At 32.1% G+C, this 22,682-nt stretch overlaps 2 protein-coding genes across 3 annotated transcripts in view; one reads left to right on the forward strand and one right to left on the reverse strand.

The window, feature by feature from the left end:
• LOC127729825 (carboxypeptidase B-like) overlaps positions 1–22,682 on the reverse strand; it is a 140,602-nt gene that overhangs the window by 36,200 nt on the left and 81,720 nt on the right. The gene's annotated exons all lie outside the window — the stretch shown is intronic.
• LOC127729822 (carboxypeptidase B-like) lies at positions 12,857–18,702 on the forward strand. Its single transcript, XM_052237740.1, has 2 exons — positions 12,857–12,885; positions 15,998–18,702. Exons 1-2 carry the CDS (start codon positions 12,863–12,865, stop codon positions 16,977–16,979), a joined length of 1,005 nt encoding a protein of 334 aa, XP_052093700.1. The 5' UTR covers positions 12,857–12,862; the 3' UTR covers positions 16,980–18,702.

Here is a 22,682-nt window from a genome sequence, read left to right on the forward strand (position 1 = left end):
GTTCGAATCAGGACCTATAGTATTCTCCTACAGTCCCACCTAATAATCATTAGTAGGGATCGAATCCATACCTATGTTATCCTCCTACAATCCCACCTATTAAACTTAAATAGGGATCGAATCAGGACCTATAGTATCCTCCTGCAGTTCCACCTATTAATAATTAGTAGGAATCGAATCAGGACCAATGGTGTCCTCCTACAGTCCCACCTATTAAACATAAGTAGAACGTAATCAGGACATATGGTATCCTTCTACAGTCCCACCTATTAAACATTTGTAAGGATTGAATCAGGACCTATGGTTTCCACCTACAGTCCCTCCTATTAAACATCAAAAGGGATCGAATCAGGACCTATGGTATCTTCCTACAGTTCCAACTTATACACATGTGTAGGGATCGGATCATGACCTATAGTATCCTCCTACAGTCCCACCTAATAAACATGAGTAGGGATCAAATCAAGACCTATAGTATCCTCCAACATTCCCACCTAATAAACATGAGTAGGGATCGAATCATGACCTATAGTATCCTCCTACAGTCCCACCTAATAAACATGAGTAGGGATCGAATCATGACCTATAGTATCCTCCTACAGTCCCACCTAATAAACATGAGTAGGGACCGAATCATGATCTATGTTATCATCCTACAGTTCCACCTTATAAAAATAAGTTGATAGTTGTATCATACTCAATGATACCACCACTTTCTATTTTTATACCTATATCAAGTGACAGTAAGGTATAAAAAAAACATAACTAAGAAATAAATATGTCCCAAATTTTGTTATTTCTAATTATGATACAAAAAGGTAAAATCATTTGCTTTATTCCGTATATAAAATGAAAAAAAGAAGAACACTTTAAATGACGTTCATTATTAGATATATAATTTATTTATATATCTTCTTTATTTCTTTTTATTTTACTGTCATCAACTGGGGCACTGAAAACAAATAACATCATAAAAATGCAGAATAATGATCTTCTTCCTCCTATATAGGCTTATAACAGGAATACTCATACAAAAAACTTTCTTTTATTTGAATTGTTCTTCTTTATCAATTTCATTTACGGAATAAAGCAAATGATTTTACCATGTTCTTCTAGAATAATAAGAAATAACAAAATATAGGACATAGTTAATTCCTAGATATTTTTTTAAAACTCGAAATAGTTGTAAAATAAGCAAGTGTTGGTATAATTGCAAATGATTCAACTATCGACCAGAGACCAAATATACCTTAAATGAAAGGAACTTCATTTAAATGATACTAAAGGTCATGATGTGATCACTACTTATGTTTAATAGGTGGGACTGTAGGAGGATACTAAAGGTCCTGATTCGATCCCTACTGATGTTTAATAGGCAGAACTGTAGGAGAATACTAAAGGTCCTGGTTCGACCCCTTCTGATGTTTAATTGGTGGGACTGTAGGTTGTTCTTTTTTTACATGTCATACGTCTATCCTTTAAAGTCAAAGTTCAAGGTAATTCTTTTTTTTTAAATTGTGTATGCGTCTGTTCTTCAAAGTCAAAGTTCAAGGTAAGTTTTATCATGTTTAATTTTAGATTATGTATAAGTCTGTCCTCAAGGTCAGAGTTCAAGGTCATATTCGTTCTTTTTTTAAATGTCACACGCCTATCCTTTAAAGTCAAAGTTCAAGGTCATTCGTTTTTTAGTTGTGTATGAGTCTTTCCTTCAAGGTCAAAGTTTAAGATCATTTTTCATATTATTCCCCCCAAAAAATTCCTAACCCCTTTTTTTAAATAATACCCCAAAAGAAAAACCCTTTTAGAATGCAATTTTAAAGTGTTTTGTGTATAAGTATAGTTTTTCATATAAATTTGTTTGGAATTCAATAATTAAACATATACCGTATTTATTACTCCTGTTTAAGGATATTTTAATATATAAGACACACATATATATTAATCCTGTTTTAGTCCCACCCGTATGGAAAATTTAGTGTTTAAACATATAGGGTGGGACTAAAACAGGATTAATATATATAAAAACCACTTTATATTACTCCTGTTTAGTATATAAGACACATATATATTAATTCTGTTTTAGTCCCACCCCTATGGAAAATTTAGTGTTTTAACAGACAGGGTGGGACCAAAACAGGATTAATATATATAATAACTGTATTTCATTACATTTTTGAAGAAAAATGTCTATTATATATTAATCCTGTTTAAGTCCCACCCCTATGGAAAATTTACTGTTTTAACATGCATGGTGGGACTAAAAAAGGATTAGTATATAACACTTTTTTCTCATAATAATATATATTTTTTTTACTTTTTTTCTAATATTTGTGTAAATATACTTATATTTATACTAAATAAAACATTTCTGTCATCTTTATTTCAATAATCAAACGATATTAAAATTTAATTAAAAAATATAAAATCGATTAGAATCGAGGCAATTAAAAATGTTAAATTCCACGTGGGACTAAAGTAGGATTATGCCATAACACATTTATTCTAAAACCAGTTGTTGGCATGATACGGGTTATGTTCTTCTCATATATTTTATGATGGTATGATACTAAACCACTAACGGGAGGGATTGTGCTTGATTTTCATATGATGAAGACATAATCTTTCAATCAGTTTAATTGAGGTCTGGAGCTGGCATGTCAGTAACTGCTAGTAGTCCTTTATTAATTTATGTATCATTTTCATTTTGCTTAGTTCCTTTTGTTACCTATTCTGACATCGGACTCGGACTTCTTTTAAACTGAGTATTACTGTACGTATTGCTGTGTGTTTGTTTATTCTACGTTGGCTAGAGGTATAGGGGGAGAGTTGATATCTCACAAAACATGTTTTTACCCCGCCGCATTTTTACGCCTGCCCTAAGTCAAGATCCTCTAGCATTTGTTAGTCTTGTATGTTTTTTAATTTTAGTTCATTTATATATTTTGGAGTTAGTGCGACGTCCATTTTTCATTGAACTAGTACACATATTTGTTTAGGGGCCAGCTGAAGCCCGACTCCGGTTGCGAGATTTTCTCGCTGTGTTGAAGACACATTGGTGGCCTTCGGCTATTTTCTGCTCTTTAGTCGGGTTGTTGTCTCTGCGACACATTCCCCATTTCCATTCTCAATTTTATTTATGAGATATTTTATTAAATTTGAAGCTGATAAGATATCTAAAATACTTGATGAAATATTTTTATACATTTAAATATCTTATACATTACATATATAATAAATATACTTTTAAAGATATCTTATGAACTATACAAGATATCTCATAAAGTATACAAGATATCTCATAAAGTATACAAGATATATGATAAAGTATACAAAATATCTCAAAAATATGTAAGATATCTCAAAAGCATTTGTTCAAAAATATATCTTTAAAACGATATTAAATATCTTATTAACTATATAAGATATCTAATTGCGTTGAAAGATTTTCTTCTTAAAATAATAAGATATCTTATAATCAGTGAATAAGATATATTATAAACTTCACATTAAAATATATATCTCATTAAGAATCCAAGACATATTTTAAACTTTATAAGATATAATATACACTTTATAAGATATATTATTAACTGTATAAGATATCTTGAAATTGAATAATATATATAAGAAAAAAAAAACTTGCCATACACAGGTATGGGGAAAACCAACCTTTCCTCTTTCTCATTGCTATTTAAGGCATCAGATAAATACTGCATTGTGTAATTTTTTTTATAAAATATTTTTCATTTTGTCAAATTTCTATGTAAATACATGTTTACCCTATGACCTCCTCCTTATTCCCCTTTTGCATTTATCTGACATTAAAAATTTGTATTTTGCTATTTTTTAACAATCAGTTGGCGTTTGATAAAGTTTCGTGTTCATTTACCAGTTAATTGTTTTTCAAACTGAACATTAAAGATGAATGGTTAAATTAAAGACGATTAAACTCCAACAAGAGAAGCGAAAGATACCAAAGGGTCATTCAAACTCATCAGTCGAAAACAAACTGACACCGCCATAGCTAAAAACGAAAAACAACCAAATGACAACCAACAGTAAACAAAACACAACAGGATCTAAAGACTGAGCAACACAAACACCACAAAAAACTGGGGTGTTGTCAGGTGCTCCAGATGGGTAAGCAGATCCAGCTCCACACGTGGCACCTGTGGTGTTGCTCATGTAAATACAAACCCGGTAATATTAACTCTATCTCGGTAGGTCACATTCGAGGAAAAGTAAGCAGCATACTTTAAGATAATAAATGTTGTTTTTACTTTTCAGTATGTTTAGATTAGTTCAGAACAAGCTTTTGGTATGTTGAGAAAAGTTCAGAACAAGCTATTTTGTTTGAATAGGAATCACAGTGGTCAAGACTTCATTTTTGAATACAGTGCATTGTATTAGAAGTGAAGCACCTAACAGCCATGATACAATAATCAATAGTTAATTGTTACTTCAGACTATGTGGATGTAATCTGACTAGCAGTTGTATGACTCATATGAAAGACTTACGAGGCAAAGAATTGGGTGTGTCAAAAGTTTGTAAGTATTTAGAGACATGAAGAACATGTACTGTCTATTGCAGATTTCAGGAGAATATGTTTTAGACGGTGAATTCTATGTATGAAATGAAGAATGTGCTCATAAAATGATTTATAAAAATATGAGTTTTCCTTAAATTTATTAAACAACATAAGAGATAGACAAATTTCTTTCTTCTTTCATGACACTTATTACATAATTAATTCTTTTATACTAATTCGTGTTAGATGTGATTCGAGAAATTCCACACAAGGTGCCTTTTGTTAGCCTCGAAATATACTTGGTTTGTCGTTTTGTTGTTGTGGCCAACACAATGTTTATCAGTTTATATAGAAAATAGTGATGGGGAAACATTTAGCCTACAGATGGCAATGCTCTTGAAATACTGCAACTTCAAGGGTCCTTAATTGGAACATATTTCATTTCCTTTAATGCTTTAATAAATAAAGAAATAATATAGGTGTCTTTCCAATTGCTTTATCTTTATTTCATAGATTCTATTAGATTCTATTAGATGGTTTTGGTAACACATTTGTATATGTGTTCATTGATTGATTTACTTTGTTTAAAGTTATTTTCATTTTTATAATTTTAAAGAGTTAGAAAAAACTGATTAAGAAAACAGGAGTTTCTGACAACTGATCATTCAAAAGTATACACTGATAAGTGTATTGTGTATCTCATTGGGTTAGCAACAAAGAAAACTAGTTAACTTTCAGCAATATAGAATAAGATGTGGAAGGATTACAAATGAGACAACTATCCATAAAGGTCAAAGATCAAAGATAAGGAATACATTATAGCTTATTATGAATTTCAATACAAGAAGAAAGATAACCATATAACATTCAAATACCATTAGGTTCTATTAGTTATAATCATTTATTGTAATAGACTGTATTTTGACATTTTCATATATTTCTGGTTTTACTCTATTGTTAAGTTTCTGTCACACTGTGTTTACTCAAAGGCCTCATCTTCTTCAATCCTTATGAAAACCTTCAAAAAAAAAAACCTAGACTACTTATTAAATTCAAACTTTTATAGAATTAAATATTTCACTTCTTACCACTTAAAAACTTAGAATCAAGGTGTTTATTTTATTATTGCAGTAGGTTCTTCAGTAGTTACATTTCATGAATTGTTTTCAGTGATTGAAGCATTGGATACTTGTATACACGTATGGAAGGTTAAGCCGCTCTCTGTGTTTACGGTTCACAGATGCTATATCTCCCTTTTTGGTATAGTAACGTCCCCTACCATACGTACCAATTATCCACTATTGCTGGTACAAACTGAGTGAGGTTGCTCAGTATGACCGAGTTCGGTGACCAGTTGAAAAAACTTTCGTACCAAGTATCCGCTAATACTGGAACTAACTAAGTGCAGTAGCTCAGTTTGACAGAGCGCAGTGGCTCTGTCAACATGTTTTAACAGGGAAAGGGTATTTTAATTGTATTTATCAAATTTTTATTGGGGATATTATACTGTTTTATCAAAATTTTAAATGGGATATTTTACCTTTTTCTATCAAAATTTTAATTGGGGATATTTCAGTGTTTTTATGAAAATTTTATTGGGGATGTTTGACTGTAGCAGTTTATCATTATTTTGAATTAGTCATTTTATTATTCTTAAAACAGGGATGGGATGTTTTATTTGTTTTTATCAAATTTTTATTGGGGATGTATTAATATTTTTTATCAAAATTTTAATTGGGGATGTTTTACTGTTTTATCCAAAATTTAAAGTCAAATCAGAGACTTTAAAACTGGTACTCCGAAAGGAAGAGGAAGGTGTCTTACTGTGGGCATTTGTTTTTGGTGAACTAACACTTTAAAGTCTAACTAACCCACAGGTCCCTGGCTAGTACAAGCAGACAGGTACTTTTGTACCATTTGGCATTTTTTATACTTTTGGCAATTTTTACTTTTGGACTTTTAACTTTTTTCCATCTAATTTTTTTAATTGTTTTAAAATATTTTTAACACCTTTCAGTTAAATGCACATTTTGTCTGCATAATGGTTATCCAAGGATAATTTCTTTTTGTAAAATTTACATCACACATTTTGGTTTATTGTAACTTTGGCTGTTACCTTAGATATCAAGAAATGACATGATAACTATTTGATATTGAAAATAAAATCTACAATTTCAAAATTGACTCAATACTAAAAAAACCTTTCCATGTTTCATGTGAAAAAGGTTTTACTTTGACTTATAAAGGTTAACTTTTACAAATTGTGATTTGGATGGAGAGTTGTCTCATTGACACTCATACCACATCTTCTTATATCTATTTGATCTTCTTTTCAAAGTTGAAATTTTTTGATACTTCCATGCTCAGTACTTCATGATAAAAAATCTTTTCATCAACTAACAAACTTTTCATAGGGGTAGCTAACACACAGCGTAGGCTAATATAAGTGGCTAAGTTTGTATGGATAAGAGAAAAATAGAGAGAGGGAGAAATAGGAATAGTTGATTGAGTGAGGATAAATAATGAGAGTGGTATGTAAAGATTTATGTTCTATAGGGAGAAAAGGGAAGAATTGACAGGATGAGTAATATTGAGAGTGGTATGTAAAGAAGTATGTTTGGAAAGGAGTGGGAGAATGTTAATTTCCTTGTAAGGGCCTGTTGTACTGGTCTAATGGAAGTGCAGTTTCTTCTTTTCATCATGTAGTTTCTATTTTCTTCAGAAATCTGTAAACATTTCAATTTCTGAAATTATTGCTGTCTAAAATTTTACAAGTTAACAGCCTTTTTGTTACTGTTTATGGGCAGCTTATATATATACACATTGTAGCACTTCTCAGTGACTAGATAGGGTTGTAGCTTGGGGTTTTGTCCATTTTAGCAGCATCTTCTAACAGTTATATAAGCAGTGATATATATACTCTTACACTTTATGAATATTTCTTTCATTCCTGATAAATGCATGCTCAGCATCTTTTTATAACTTTCTATGTCGGGGACAGTTTTATAAACTAATAATATTTGGTCCTATATCTACCTTCTTCTGTGATCGCCCTTATATCTGATGAAAAAGCTGAACTAAATAACCTCAAACTACGATTAAAATTTGTGTCGAATAAAATCTTTTCATTCAATTTTCTTCCTATTTATCGAAGTAACCTTGAAAGAACATTGAACAAATTTTGCAATACAAGGTGATGCAGAGATTAAGGCGAAGTGTACGTATTAACTACTCCACAATGTTTTAATGTCTTGTTATGGATTCTGATAGTAAAAAAAACCACCAGCAAATAAAATTAAAAAAGGGGTAACCGTTATCTTTTTTGAGATACAAGCTGTTGAAACTAAGAGCATGAGATGATACAGGTACAGTATTCGACAATCGATTGAATAGACAGTTTGCAAAAATTACTATAGATCTATTGTATAGTCAGTTCAAATCAATTGACTACTGCTGTATGGTCAATCAATTGTTGTCTGTTTATTACAATCATTTGTAGTCAATTCAGTGAATCTATGCAATCAACTTTTTATTTTTTAATTGTTTTCAATCGTTACGATTGATTAAGAGTTGATGAACTCAATCAACTCTGTCATTTGTATTTCAAGGGTCACGATCGTATCAATCGTATACAATCGTAAAGTTCGATTAATAGTTGATCAACTCAATCAAATATGTATCCTTTCCTTTTCATGGGTCACGAACGTATCAATTGTATTCAATCGTAACGATCAATTAAGAATTCATCAATTAAATTAACTCTATCATTCGTTTTTCAATGGTCACGATCGTATCAATCGTATTCAATCGTTTCAATGGATTAAGAGTTGATCAACTCAATCAACTGTATCCTTTCATTTTCAAGGGTCACGATCGTATCAATCGTATTCAATCGTAACGATCGATTAAAAGTTGACCAACTCAATCAACGGTATCATTTGTATTCAACGGTCATAATCGTATCGATCGTATTCAATCGTAACGATCAATTAACAGTTCATCAACTCAATCAACTCTATCATTTGTTTTTCAATGGTCATGATCGTATCAATCGTATTCAATCGTATCGATCGATTAAGAGTTGATCAACTCAATCAACTGTATCCTTTTTTTTCAAGGGTCACGATCGTATCGATCGTATACAATCATTACGATCGATTAAAAGTTGATCAACTCAATGAACTCTATCTTTTGTATTTCAAGGGTCACAATCGTATCGAACGTGTTCAATTGTTGCGATCAAATAAGAGTTGTTCAACTCAACTGTATCAGTTGTATTTCAAGGGTCACGATCGTATCGATCGTTTTCAATCGTTACTATCGAGTAAGAGTTGATCAACTCAATCAACTGTATCATTTGTATTTTAAGGGTCACGATCGTATCAATCGTGTTCAGTCGTTACGATCGATTAAGAGTTGATCAACTCAATCACAAAGTTAACCTATTGTGCTTCTTTTTCGAAGTATAGAGTTTGCCATTTCTCTATGTGGTTTTTCAATGGTCATGATCGTATCAATCGTATTCAATCGTTTCGATCGATTAAGAGTTGAACAACTCAATCAACTGTATCCTTCCTTTACGTGTATGTGTATGTACGTGAACGTTGTCTTGGGAATAATTTATGTCATTGTTACAATTGCGAAAGCAATATCAGCATTTCGCAGACTTTGCAAAAATCTATATTTTCATTGTATAAATGTCTACTTCATAGTGAATTATCTATCCCTTTATCAGAATGCAACAAATCTGAATCTAATATGGGTGTACTTGTTACAATCCAGTACAGTATTACAATCGCTACCACCTTAACCTCGGTCAGACATATATTCATTCTAAACCGATAGAACCACTACAAACGTTTTACGAACGTCGTCACGAAGTGGTCAATTGTTATTCCGGGGATTGTGTCTGAAATGACTTTAGTCATACTTGTTTACATGAATCACGTTTTTTTTTACCTTAGAACTAGATTGTTCCCTATTAATTTTTATTTCCCAATAGTACACTCTCTGTAACCTTTAATGTTTAAACAAAATCCAACTGGGAATAGATACAGAACTCTTTCGAAAAAAAAACACATATTTGTACTAATTTATTCTTTTTTTCAAGCAAGTATGTTCCTTCCAGGAGTAATCATGTTAATTAAAAAAAATAATTTCTTGTTTAGTGTACAAATCAAAACATAATGATTAAAATTAATGTTGTAATTATCTTATTGACATGGATTCTTCTTTAGGGTCATAAATAACTTGAAACTGGATATTCGCACAATGGGCAAATTGGCGCGTCCTTAGAACCTCGTTAACCAACCATAAAATCAATATCATCCCCATAAAATGTAAAAACCTGTTCCAAAAACATTTTTCCGATTTTTCAGAGATTTTTAACATTCGATTTTAACACAACCTTCGAGCAAAGTACATTCTATAAAGGCTATGCCGAATTTCAGCGAGACCCCTAACATGTGTAAACTGGCTGTCCGTCTCTGTGTCTTGCTATAAGATAAAATAGTTTTATTCCAATAAAAGGACACATGATGAGCTAAGTAATTCATTACAATGATTTCATAATTGAGAGACACAAATAATTTCGACAATCATATATAAATATATCTTATTATCTAAAGCCACAGCCAGATCAAAGCCATAGTTATGTGTAAAACAGCTTTATTTAATTAAATGGTCGTTTGGTAGATCTGAATGCAAATATATTTGCTGTAACTCATATAAAGGTTTTTTCTCTAATGAGAAAGATAAATAAGCTAGATATACTTACTGGAAGGTGATGAGATGATTAAAGCTGTCAATTTTCTGCTTGACAACATTTATGTCCGTTTCGGCAATAAAGTTTATCGACAGGTTGTAGGTATTACAACGGGCACCAAGTGTTTCCTTTTAATAGCAGACTTGTTCTTGTATTGTTACGAATCACAGTGTATTGCCAAACTCAGTAATGACCTGTATAAATCTAGTTGATAAATTCAACAACAATTACCGTTATCATGATGATATTTGTCTTTAAATTATTCTCTAATAACTGTCCTGTCCTAGTTTTAGATATATCCGTTTTACAAAAGAAACTCTACACTAAAATTTACGGACGATTTATTTCCCCTAAAGTTAATTTTTCTTTTTTGGGCGGTGATGTTCCAGTGGCACTGTCTTACGGTGTTTATATATCCCAATTCGTTCGTTATGCACGTGTATGTACTGAAGGTTTTGGTTTCAATAAGCGTGATCTATTTTACTAGAAATTATTAAGTCAGGGATTTTGTTACCAAAAATTACTTTAAACCTTTACTGAATTCTTCCATAGATGCAAAGATTTGGTTTGCAAGTTTAGCTGTACGGGTAGAAAAATTATTTTAAACGGAATAGCACATCATAATTTTCACGGTGATGTTGTTTACCGAGACTGGATATTTAGATACGATCCGGGTAAACTTATTAATCCTTTCAATAAACTGATTCTGAAAGGTTACCAGTTCAACAGTGTAATTAAACGAACTGTCAGTAACTGCTAGTACTCTCAGACCTGTACTTTGTGTCTTTTTTGTTGTTGGTGATGTATGAATTCCCTGACACGTCTGGTCTGTGTTTTTGTTTTATGTTTTTTCTGATTTGTATCGATCTGACGAGGTAAGCCCTTTTCAACTAATTTTTATAGTTTGTTCTTATGTTGTACTGTTCCACCACTGTTCCAGGTTAGGGAAGGGTTTAAACATGTTTAACCCTGTCACATTCTAAGTTGCCTGTCTCAAATCTGGAACCTGTAGATCAGTTGTTGTTGGTTCATGTCTTTCATATTGTTTTTCGTAAATTGTTTTGTTATCAATTTGGCCGTTAGTTTTCTCTAATGAATTGTTTCTTATTTTTCATGTCGGGGTCTTTTATAGCCGACTATACGATATGGATTGTTCTCATTGTCGAAGGCCGTACGGTTACCTATAATTGCGTACATCCACTTCATTTGAACTTTGGAGTATATTTGTCTCATAGGCAATCATACCACATCTCTTTATATTTATATTAATAAAACAGATCATATATAATACCATAAATACCATAAAGTCAAATATTCAAAATCACATGCATGCATGCATGTTTGGTTGCTGTCTTTTGTGTTAAAGAGGGAATAAAAGGAAAACAAACAAGATACATTTAGTGCCTAAAATTCCTGTAATGTTCTGGAGGTAATGATTAGCATCGTTTAACCATCAGTCGTTATTAAAGGTAAAATGCTTTGCTTAAATTTGTAGGGAGGATGAAGATTTTCTTTAAATTCCAGAACGTTGATAGTATGATGAGATAATTTTACCTACACCCCTGCTTTCCAAAACTGCTTAAACTTACCAACTGTTTTTATAATATTACATCAATTAATATCCCCAACGAAAACGTTTTAAATATATAGGGTTCATAATTCGGTCATCTCGATGTAAATTGGGACAGAACCAAATTCAACCAGAAACTGTAATTTATAATATTTGATTTCCTATAAAACCAGTTCATAAAGTGAAAACCATTGTTTTATTTCGGGAAAAGGAAAAATTTAGGTAAATCCATTCCCCGGTCTTGATATGTTAATAAAATAGATTTCTAATAAATAAATAAATACACAAAATTTTCTATCATGGTGTAATTGATGACTGAAAGCTGATTGAATAAAACAAAGTGGCGGATACACACTCGCATTATAAGAAGCGAAATCACCATAACCACACATAACGTCGCCGAAAAAAATACTTTAAATTCAATTTGATATCCAGTTTTAATTATATCGTTACATTAGAAATTACTAAATACGGATACATTAATCTGTTTTTGGTAAATGTAATACAATGTATCTGAAGATTTAGGATATATTTAATTTTGAAATTTAGTTTAAAATATGATGTATCTCATTGCTTGGATAAATTTAAGACGTAAAATGTAACATGTGTAAATGCAGTATGATTTCATGAATGTCTAGGTAAGCGATAAGCGACAAGTTTAAGAAAAAGGTTTTTTAACAGATGTCTCATATTAAGTTTTTATTCAGTACAATTTATAATCATGTAATTACAAAGTCATGTGAATGTACAAAAGACATTGATAATCAATATTTCTCTAAGGAAAATACAACACTATCCAAACAGGTAAGTTAAATATCAGATAAGAGAACAATACAAAGTAAATCGGATTATGTATCTATAAACGAACATTTCCAAAAAAACATTGTAATTTTTCGGATTAACTAGAGGAAGTAAGAATAGGGATTGGCACAAGAACAAACAAGTACCAAGAAAGATAAATGCAAAACTAGTTAGTACAACCTATAGCTAAAACATGGAATGAAACCCGTTTATCCCGAAGAGTAAGTATTCTTCTTCCTTATCGACACCCGTCGTATTGTCTTTCCATCAATGCTGACAACGATTCAAATTCATTGGAACACCTAGTGAAAAAATGCTTCTCTTGATAGCGGCGTATGGTCTTGGAAACATCTTGTAATTCCAAGTAGAAATTGTGTACTGATTATACTTTTATGTGCTCAAAAGTAGTTGAGGTTTGTAACCATTTAAAATGAAAATGACACTTTATTAATTTGTATTTAATTTTTCAAAGAAGTCGCTTGTCTGAGTGAAACTCATAAGAAGCGAATTAATAATTATATATACATTGTTATTATCACGACAATAAAAAATAAAGCTTAACTTCTTTCTATGTAACATAACAGCATTTGAATGAATTTTTATTCTAAAAGGGGAATTCAAAAGAATTAAGTGTCAAATGAATAAATGCCCACGTAAACCACAACAGTATTAAAGAAAACCTAGTCACCCAATTCAACAAATATTATTGAAATAAGGTAGTACAACAAGCTAACTATGTGTAATACCGCGAATGCCTGCGATGGAGGAGTCAAATGGGGTTTTCTGTATTAATTTAAGGGATGCTTTTCTTCCAGTCTTTACGGATAAGGAACGATGTCTTTCATATTATTCCAATACTAGTAATATTAAGTTAGTGTTAGTGTCAGTGTTTGACTGCTTCTATAAAATGTATTTTCCTATCACAACGCGGGTAAATTTTAAATAAAAGTGGCAAATAACTTGAGCTATGGAGGGTACAAGAAATGTTACGAGTCAACTTTTTCTTTTCGGCAAGAACAATGTTCCGGACAAAAAAGCTTTAAAAACTGTTTTTATTGTATCCTTCGATAATGTGACAATCCCTTTTCTACGCCCCAATGAAATGAGAGCTTGTCATACGGCTTTAATGCTGATCCATCGTTGAAGACCGCATATATTTCGTATAAATTGTTATTTTCATTTAATATCTTTATCTATAGTTATGTTTAGTTTTACCCTACATTTTGTGGTGTTCATATTTTAAAAACGCTTTGAGAAATAGCATGTAATCAAACCGATATACTTCGTTTGTATGGACATAAAATCAGGTCATCGATGCACCATTACTTCACAAAAGAAGAAAAGTGTATCTACTTTTTTATTCATATGATTGATAGACATTGAAGACATATTACCAGTGTGTCTAATTTAAAATTTAAAATATATCAGAATGAAGCTTCCAGTGCGCAGTTTTGAAATTCAATTTTGAATGATTTGTCAATAACACTCATCATAAAGAAATCAAACACAAAATATCTATTATAGTGTGTACAAAATACAATGAGGTTAATGTTGCATATCTTTATTGAAAACAATCAAATCATGGAACAAGTAACTTACGGGTGCCTTTAGTTTTTATAACAGATAACAAATTATTCATATTTTACAAAACAAACAAAAAGAATTAAAGTATGCGCACTGACTACACAGTCGAAGAGTTTAACGTGTCCTTGTCAATTGGGTCTTGATGGATAGTTGTCTCGTTGGCAATGGCATTACATGTTCCTATTGTTATACTTGTATTAAGCTGAACATATTACAGTACACAGGAATATTCTTTTCTTACCTTGTAAATGATATTTTGACACTCGAACCGTGCGAAGGCAATTTTAATTGATTTCCTTGTGAAGAAAACATTTTATAATTTACGTATGACAACATCATTGATCGACAAGCTAAGTTTAACATCAATAAATTCACCGTCTACACTTTTTTTCTAAATTTCGCAGACAATAACAACGTTCATTGAATGTATCATATCATGATTTGCTTGATAAAAGATAGTTGATTACAGGGTAGCTATTTAAGCAATGTTTCCTGTACGTGGTAAAGTTTAGGTCATCCCTCCGAAAGATAAACGGACGTCATCACGAGTTAGTTGACCATTGTGGAATATCTGTGTCACATATGACACGGATAATTCCAACCGTCGTAACCACAAGCCCTTTGTCTTTTCCTAGATTGTGACATCACCTATTGAGACTCATTACCGAATTTGTACTTAACAGTACCACAACGGGTACCACTATTAAAGCAGGATCTGATTATCCTTCCGGGGCATTTTGATTAGGTTTGTGTTGTGCAGTCAAGTTTTCTATGTTGCTTTTTTTTAAACTTTAAACTCATTACCGATTTTTTGTTTTTTTGTTTTTTGTTTTTTTTGTTTTTTTGTTTTTTTTTGTTTTCGTCTTTCGTTATCTTCCATTCTCTCTAATTGTGAGTTTTGAATGACCCATTTATATCTTGTCTGTTTTTTAAATTGATACTACGTAGCAAAAAAGTAAGAATATATAAATGGGCCAATCAAATCAACAGGTTATCAAGACGTGTGCACAAAATGGATATTTTTAGGTTAATTTTTTTTCCGTATGCATAGAATTAATTGTTCAAGACATTCTGTATCTACAAAATTTGTCGGACAGGGGATACCACGGGGGGATATAAACCAATAAATTAACGAAAACTGTCCACATTATAGTCAAAAGGAAATCTACGAAAAGACAAAGAACCTTCCACAAAACACTACATAGAAAACTAAAGATTGAGCAATAGGGATGAACTCAGATAATATAGAAGTAATGTCACAATCGAGGAAATAGAATGTGATTGAGGATACGACCAGTGGAATATATACGTGATCATTTGTGACAATGATACTCCATAGCGGTCAACCGACCCATCATGCCGTCCATAATTAAAGGCAACAGTAGTATACCGCTGTTCAATAGTCATAATTCGATTAAGTAAAATCACATCTGTGTATCAAACTTTCGAAGATATGAATTCAACTTTACCATTAGGAAAATTTCTTGCTATAACATCCTTGTAAATAATCATGTTAACGCAAGCCCTGGAATATCGTATCAACTGGGAGGTAATCAGATTGGGAAAAAAACTATCAGTAATGAGTAAGCAGCTGACGATTTTTATTCAATATCTAAGACCTACACATATGTGTTATGCGATGTAAATTAAATATAGCAACTATAACCATCTTATTATTTTGATACATTTTTTAAATATTTTTAATCAGTAAATAAAAAGGACTTAGGTTTTCTTTTTTTATAATTCCAGAATTTGGAAGATGAACCAAATAGTTTTTGTAGCATTCTTGCTGCAAATATGCTTTGCCTTTGATTTTAACAAGTACAATGCATTGGATAAAATAGAAAAATACCTGGCGACTTTTAATTGTAACCAAGGCAAGGTTAAGTCTAAGGTTGAGACCATCGGTAAAACCTTCGAGGAGAGAAGTATTTACATGGTGAAGATGTTTACTAAGCGGGAGACACGATGTGGGAGCTGTAATGGAAAATCTAAAAAGGCTATTCTAGTTGACGGTGGAATACATCCCAGAGATTTTATTTCACATGCATTTGTTTTGTACTTTCTTAATTTCCTAAAAACCACTCAAGCAGGGTTTTACCTTGTCAAAAAGTTTGACTGGTACTTTATACCTGTGTTAAATCCAGATGGTTATGTATACGCAAAGAATGTTGTGCGTCTTTGGAGAAAAAACAGAAACCCGTTTAATGAAACATGCATAGGCACCGACCTGAATAGAAATTATGGAATGCAGTGGAATCCAGAAAACGGTGGTTCCAGAAATCCTTGCAATGAGCTTTATTCTGGTCCGTTCCCTTTCAGTGAACTAGAAAGTCAGGCAGAAAGAAAACTTATGTTGAAAAAGGCTTTTATTGGTTATCTAAGTATACAAAGTTTTGGCCAACTGTGGATATATCCTTGGGGATTTACAAAAGATCCGGTACCTGATAAACCCACCCTCGATAAATGCGCTAAAGCAGCAGCATCAGCAGCGACAGCTCGGAATGGAGTTGTGTATAGTTCGAGGCAGACTTCACAAAGATCTACCTTAGGTGGCCTTTCGTCAGATTATGCAAAAGCAGCAGGAATTAAGTTTCCGTACGAAGTTTTGTTGCGAGACAAAGGGACATTTGGACATCTTTTACCCGAAGATCAAATTATTGCAACTTGTGAAGAAACAACAGATGCAGTAATTGCTTGGGCAAACTGTGTCTGTGCCGAAATGATGTAGATAGTGAAGACTGAAATATTAAATTGTGTTTAGGTAAACTAAGTACAGAAATCTTGTTTTTCTTCATTTACTGCGGAATTGACTTGAAATAAATTCCGATCCATGCATTGATTTTGCAGCTGCATTCGCATTCAAGCATTTCAAGCTGCAATTTCTCTTTTTTTTCATGTAGATGTACTAAAAATACGTGAAATACTTAAATGCTAAACAGATTACACTAGTTATTAATTGAATTTCATTTTTCATGCATAATAACAACGTTTATGCACTGCAAATTGCAAAATGCAAAGAGGGTCGTATGCCAAAACCAAATGGACGTTTACATGTGAAGCAATTATAACTTCTGTGCAGTAATGATCAGCCATCTTTTATGCACACATTGACTCTTTACTATTAGAACTGTCATAAAATACAAATAACATTGTCATATTTACTTAGCGGAATGTGTATCGGATGTATCAAATGCTACCACATTAGTACAGTTATTACAATTGGACCAATACATTTCTAGGTATTCCATTCTGTTAGTTTATGATTATATCACTGGTCTAGCAGGTCAGTACTTCGGAGTTGACATGCCACCACGCGTGAACTTTAAAGGGGCATTAGCTGTCAAATTCATGTTCACCGATTTGACTCAAATTCTCATATTTGATTTATAACATACTAAAACGTATATCCAAATTAAAAAAAGTCTAAATTAAACAATCAAAAATGCATGGACTCGTGTGTATTTTTGTCTAGACGTCATCTAATTAACCATGTAGATAACCTCCAAAGACGGCCGACGGTCATATAACCCGATATAAACATAAATATAAGCATAAATAGATAGCGACAACCTGCAATTGGATTTTTCTAGGTCTGTTTGATTTCATATTGTAGGTTAAAAAGTATGTTTATCATCGTTTTTACCTATATAAGAGTGATTTTTTTGTGGATCAAATCAGTCAACCAAATGGTTTAATCCTTGTTTCACTTTCAATATTGACATTCTTGTCCTTTTAATAGCTGAATACATGTGTAGCCCATGTCCAGCTAAGGGGTTAAATTAAAGGTCACATGGATGCGGATTCAATAAGGTCGATTTATTCATTTGCAAGTGAATAATTCATCAGCGATGTTCTTAGCTTATTTTGACAAAATTGAACCAAATTGGCTGCTTAAGGCGAATTTTTAGTTCACTATTTCACCAAACCAAACAAAAATGGCATATTTTAATATTTTTATATCTCGAAGCTAATGCCCCTTTAAAGTTGTTGAAAATAATGATTTCAGATCCATCAATTCTTATACCCCAGGCCCTAGCACTTTTTTCCACTTTCCTCTAAAAATGAAAAGTTTAATATAGCGAATGACTCTACTTTTAATTCATTGTTTACCAGAAGAAAAAACAGAAGCTTCATAAAAACCATGGTTTGATATAAACCATTAATTAAAGTTTAAGATAGCAAGTATCTTTACCTGTAATGAAAAAAAGAAAAAAAGACTAATAATTGTCTTTTCATTAGCTAGATCGCTTCCTATATGTAATAAGTGGTTTAAGTAGTCTTTTCATATCTAGGGCTGTAAAAATACACCTATACAAGGGCAATAATATGATACATTTCAATACAATACATAATCAATATCCAACCTTGAATTAATGCACTTATGTAGTAAAATAGCAAACAACCTTTCTTCTGAGTTGTTTTTGTGTTTATTAAACCTGTTGTTCCATTAATGCAGCTAAAATTAATAAAGATTTTAAATACTTATTTATTCTACCTGCCAGCCATTTTAATAGAGACGTTTAATTTGAAACAATTTATAACACGAGTTTTTAGTGACCGATAAAAAAATTTAGCACTTGCAATATTCATATACGGATCAAACAAATCGAAAAAAAGCAAATATTTTGAGGTTCATCGATTCTTCTGTGAATTGTTTCACCACTGCTTGTCTATGTTGCCTTCAAATGTGGTGCAAGTGGACTTCCAAACTTGAACGAGTTTTCCTAAAATTGCATGGTCTAACTTATATTTAATACAAGTTTTGTAAACCTAGTGTTAGTTGCAAATGTTATCAATGATTTTAAAAATTTTAAAAAAATTGTACAGAATTTGACACATTTTTACTATCACCAGTGGTACTTTCAAGGTTATAAACTGTTTTTGAAATTTGAGAAATGTTATAGCAATCTTCATGGTTATTCACAACCCCAAGCCACAGGCCAGTAAAATTTTCCTGGAAAAAGGCCATCATTTGTTTATAACAGACACATCTTCCATGGTAATCATTTTGGATCTTACAAACGTTTTAAGGTGTAGCGATAAATCCTCTTACATAGTAGATACATATAACTGCCATCCATTAGATTTAACTCAGTTTGTAAAGCAGTGGCTTATTATGCTAGGGATCCTCGGTTCATATCCTGGCTGAATTAGTGATTTATTTTATCAAGCAAATCATGCTGTCTGGTTACAATTAGTACCCAACGAAAAAATCAAGGGTGGTTAGAAGTAAAACAAACAGCCAGGGTAAGTGATGTTGATATTGTCGGTATGTCATAAGGACTCTTGAGGTGGGGGAGTGTAGCCGTGCTTCCCCTTACCTAGTAGATACTTAACCATGTGCTTGTGGATTACTCGTTTAGTTGAGTTGGTAGAGCAGTGACTTACTGTGCAAGGGGTCACAGGTTAAAATCCCGACTGGTACAGTAATTAATTTTTGAAGGCAAATCATGATCTCTTGGTAATATAATTATAGTGAAGACTGTTATTAAGTCATTAACAGCTGTGGGAGCGGTACACCCTCTTTAATTAAAAGGCAAAACCTATTTATTGTCGCTCGATCTTTTTATTCCTAGGCAATCCTAGTCTTTTCTTATGCTCTTTCAATTCATTTCTGTCATTTTTTGGGGGTCTGTAGCAAGTAACTGCTGTATGTGACAGTATAAAAATCTATGCTAATAACTTTCGTAAGTGAGGTTTAGAGTATTCAAATAAAAAATCATGACTGTAAGCTTCCTCTGCCAAAAAAAATACCTTATTGTTCTCATTCTTGTTACTTGGTACCGCTTAAGAATCCAGGCGTTTCGCTGCAGCACCGTGGCTATCTTAGATCATCTTAATCGCAGCCTCACCACGACGCATAAGTATCTACATCTCCGATTGGCTCCCTGAAAGTGACGTATGAGATATCCTTATTTGATATTTGCAGGATATTTCTGAACTATCAAATGTCACTGCACTGTGATAAAATTTCAAATGACGTAATGCAGCCTGTGACGTCAAGTGTGATTCGCCGTGATTCGACGAGATATTGCTATTTTTCTCTATTATTGTATTGATCTTAATTTTTTTCATAATTACCGATAAAAAGAATAATGGACGATTTGTTTTTGATACTGACTTTATCACAGTAAAGGGCTCACCTGATATTTTTACCGTGATAAAGTCAGTATCAAAATAAAAAGTCCTTTATTCTTTATATACAATGTATAATAGCGTAGAAGTTGTTGCGACGTCCATTATAATTATTAATTGTAGACAGCAATAAAGTCGCCGAATTATTTTCTTTCATACCCCCCCTAAAGATCTCAAGATTAAACTTTAACAGGATATAGTTTGAAAACTAACACGGTTGCTAAAGACTTATCTTATATCAATAGATTCGTCTTACATGTTTAAATCTTGTATCATTTTGAAAAATATATTTGGACTAAAAACATAGAATATCTTAAAAATATAAAAATACCTGCCGATTTTCAAGATTTTTCCTATATATTCTATGTATTTTTGGCATCTCATGCATTAAGGTACAGTATTCGACAATCGATTGATACAACAACAATTGACTTTAAAACATCGATTGATACGATTGATCACGATTGATAACCAGTTTTCAACTCTATTAACTAACTAAAAAGTACAAACCCTAGATCGTTACAATAGATACGATAGATTATAAAATATCATCTTAATCAACTCAATAAGAAATATGAACACTTGATTGTAACGATCGATACGATTGATCACAATTGATTCACAAATACCAACTCAATCAACTTCACAAAAAATACAAACACTCGATCGTTACGATTGATACATTTGATCACGATTGATTAGCGAATATCAACTCAATCAACTTAATAAAAAAATACGAACACGCGATAGTTACGATCGATACAATTGATTACCAAATATCAACTCAATCAACTCAATACCAAATACAAACACTCGATCGTAACGATCGATACGATTGATCCCGATTGATTACCAAATATCAACTCAATCAACATAATAAAAACATACTACCACATGATCGTGGCCAATGGAAGACTTGGGTTAAGTGTAATCCATAAAGACTTGTGTCTTCGTCAACAAAGGTGGAAATAAATATTAAGAACGGTTTTCATAGAATTTTACCTGCAAATATTATAATTAGTACGTATTTTTTGCAAGGACGGCCTTCAACGCGTAGCCTTGACTCACACCGAACAGCAAGCTATAAAAGGTCCAAAAAGAACCAGTGTGAAACAATTTAAACCAATCTTATCTATATACAAAATGAGAAACGTGTTGATATTACACAGCAAATTTCTTTACGTCATGCTGTAAAGTAAAAATTAACAGTAATATTTGGCGCCATCTTGACACAGGATTGACGATTTCAAAATAAGTTTTAATATTACAGTCACGTTTTAATTTAGTAAATCAAGTAGCTTTTTTATTTTTGGTGAACCGTACGTACAAAATTATTTATATTTTAATTGCAGAGGTCCTACAAAGTACTATGTGTATGAAGTCTATTTGTCAAAAGCAAAGACATTTATGAGAATTACGCTTTTATTGTAGTTTTAGAATATATTTATCTTTCCCTGGTTAACAGCTAAATTTAGTTTTTAAGGACTTAAATTACATCAAAAAAGATACCAGTAAAGTTGTTTATTCATTAATGTAAAATAAATGATAGGGTCACGATCGTATCGATCGTTTTCAATCGTTACCCTTGAAATACAACTGATACAGTTGAGTTGAACAACTCTTATTTGATCGCAACAATTGAACACGTTCGATACGATTGTGACCCTTGAAATACAAAAGATAGAGTTGATTGAGTTGATCAACTTTTAATCGATCGTAATGATTGTATACGATCGATACGATCGTGACGCTTGAAAAAAAAGGATACAGTTGATTGAGTTGATCAACTATTAATCGATCGATACGATTGAATACGATTGATACGATCATGACCATTGAAAAACAAATGATAGAGTTGATTGAGTTGATGAACTGTTAATTGATCGTTACGATTGAATACGATCGATACGATTATGACCGTTGAATACAAATGATACCGTTGATTGAGTTGGTCAACTTTTAATCGATCGTTACGATTGAATACGATTGATACGATCGTGACCCTTGAAAAGGAAAGGATACAGTTGATTGAGTTGATCAACTCTTAATCCATTGAAACGATTGAACACGATTGATACGATCGTGACCATTGAAAAACGAATGATAGAGTTAATTTAATTGATGAATTCTTAATTGATCGTTACGATTGAATACAATTGATACGTTCGTGACCCATGAAAAGGAAAGGATACATATTTGATTGAGTTGATCAACTATTAATCGAACTTTACGATTGTATACGATTGATACGATCGTGACCCTTGAAATACAAATGACAGAGTTGATTGAGTTCATA

The sequence above is a fragment of the Mytilus californianus genome, unplaced genomic scaffold (assembly GCF_021869535.1).
Source record: "Mytilus californianus isolate M0D057914Y unplaced genomic scaffold, xbMytCali1.0.p SCAF_2, whole genome shotgun sequence".
NCBI classification, from domain to species: domain Eukaryota; kingdom Metazoa; phylum Mollusca; class Bivalvia; order Mytilida; family Mytilidae; genus Mytilus; species Mytilus californianus.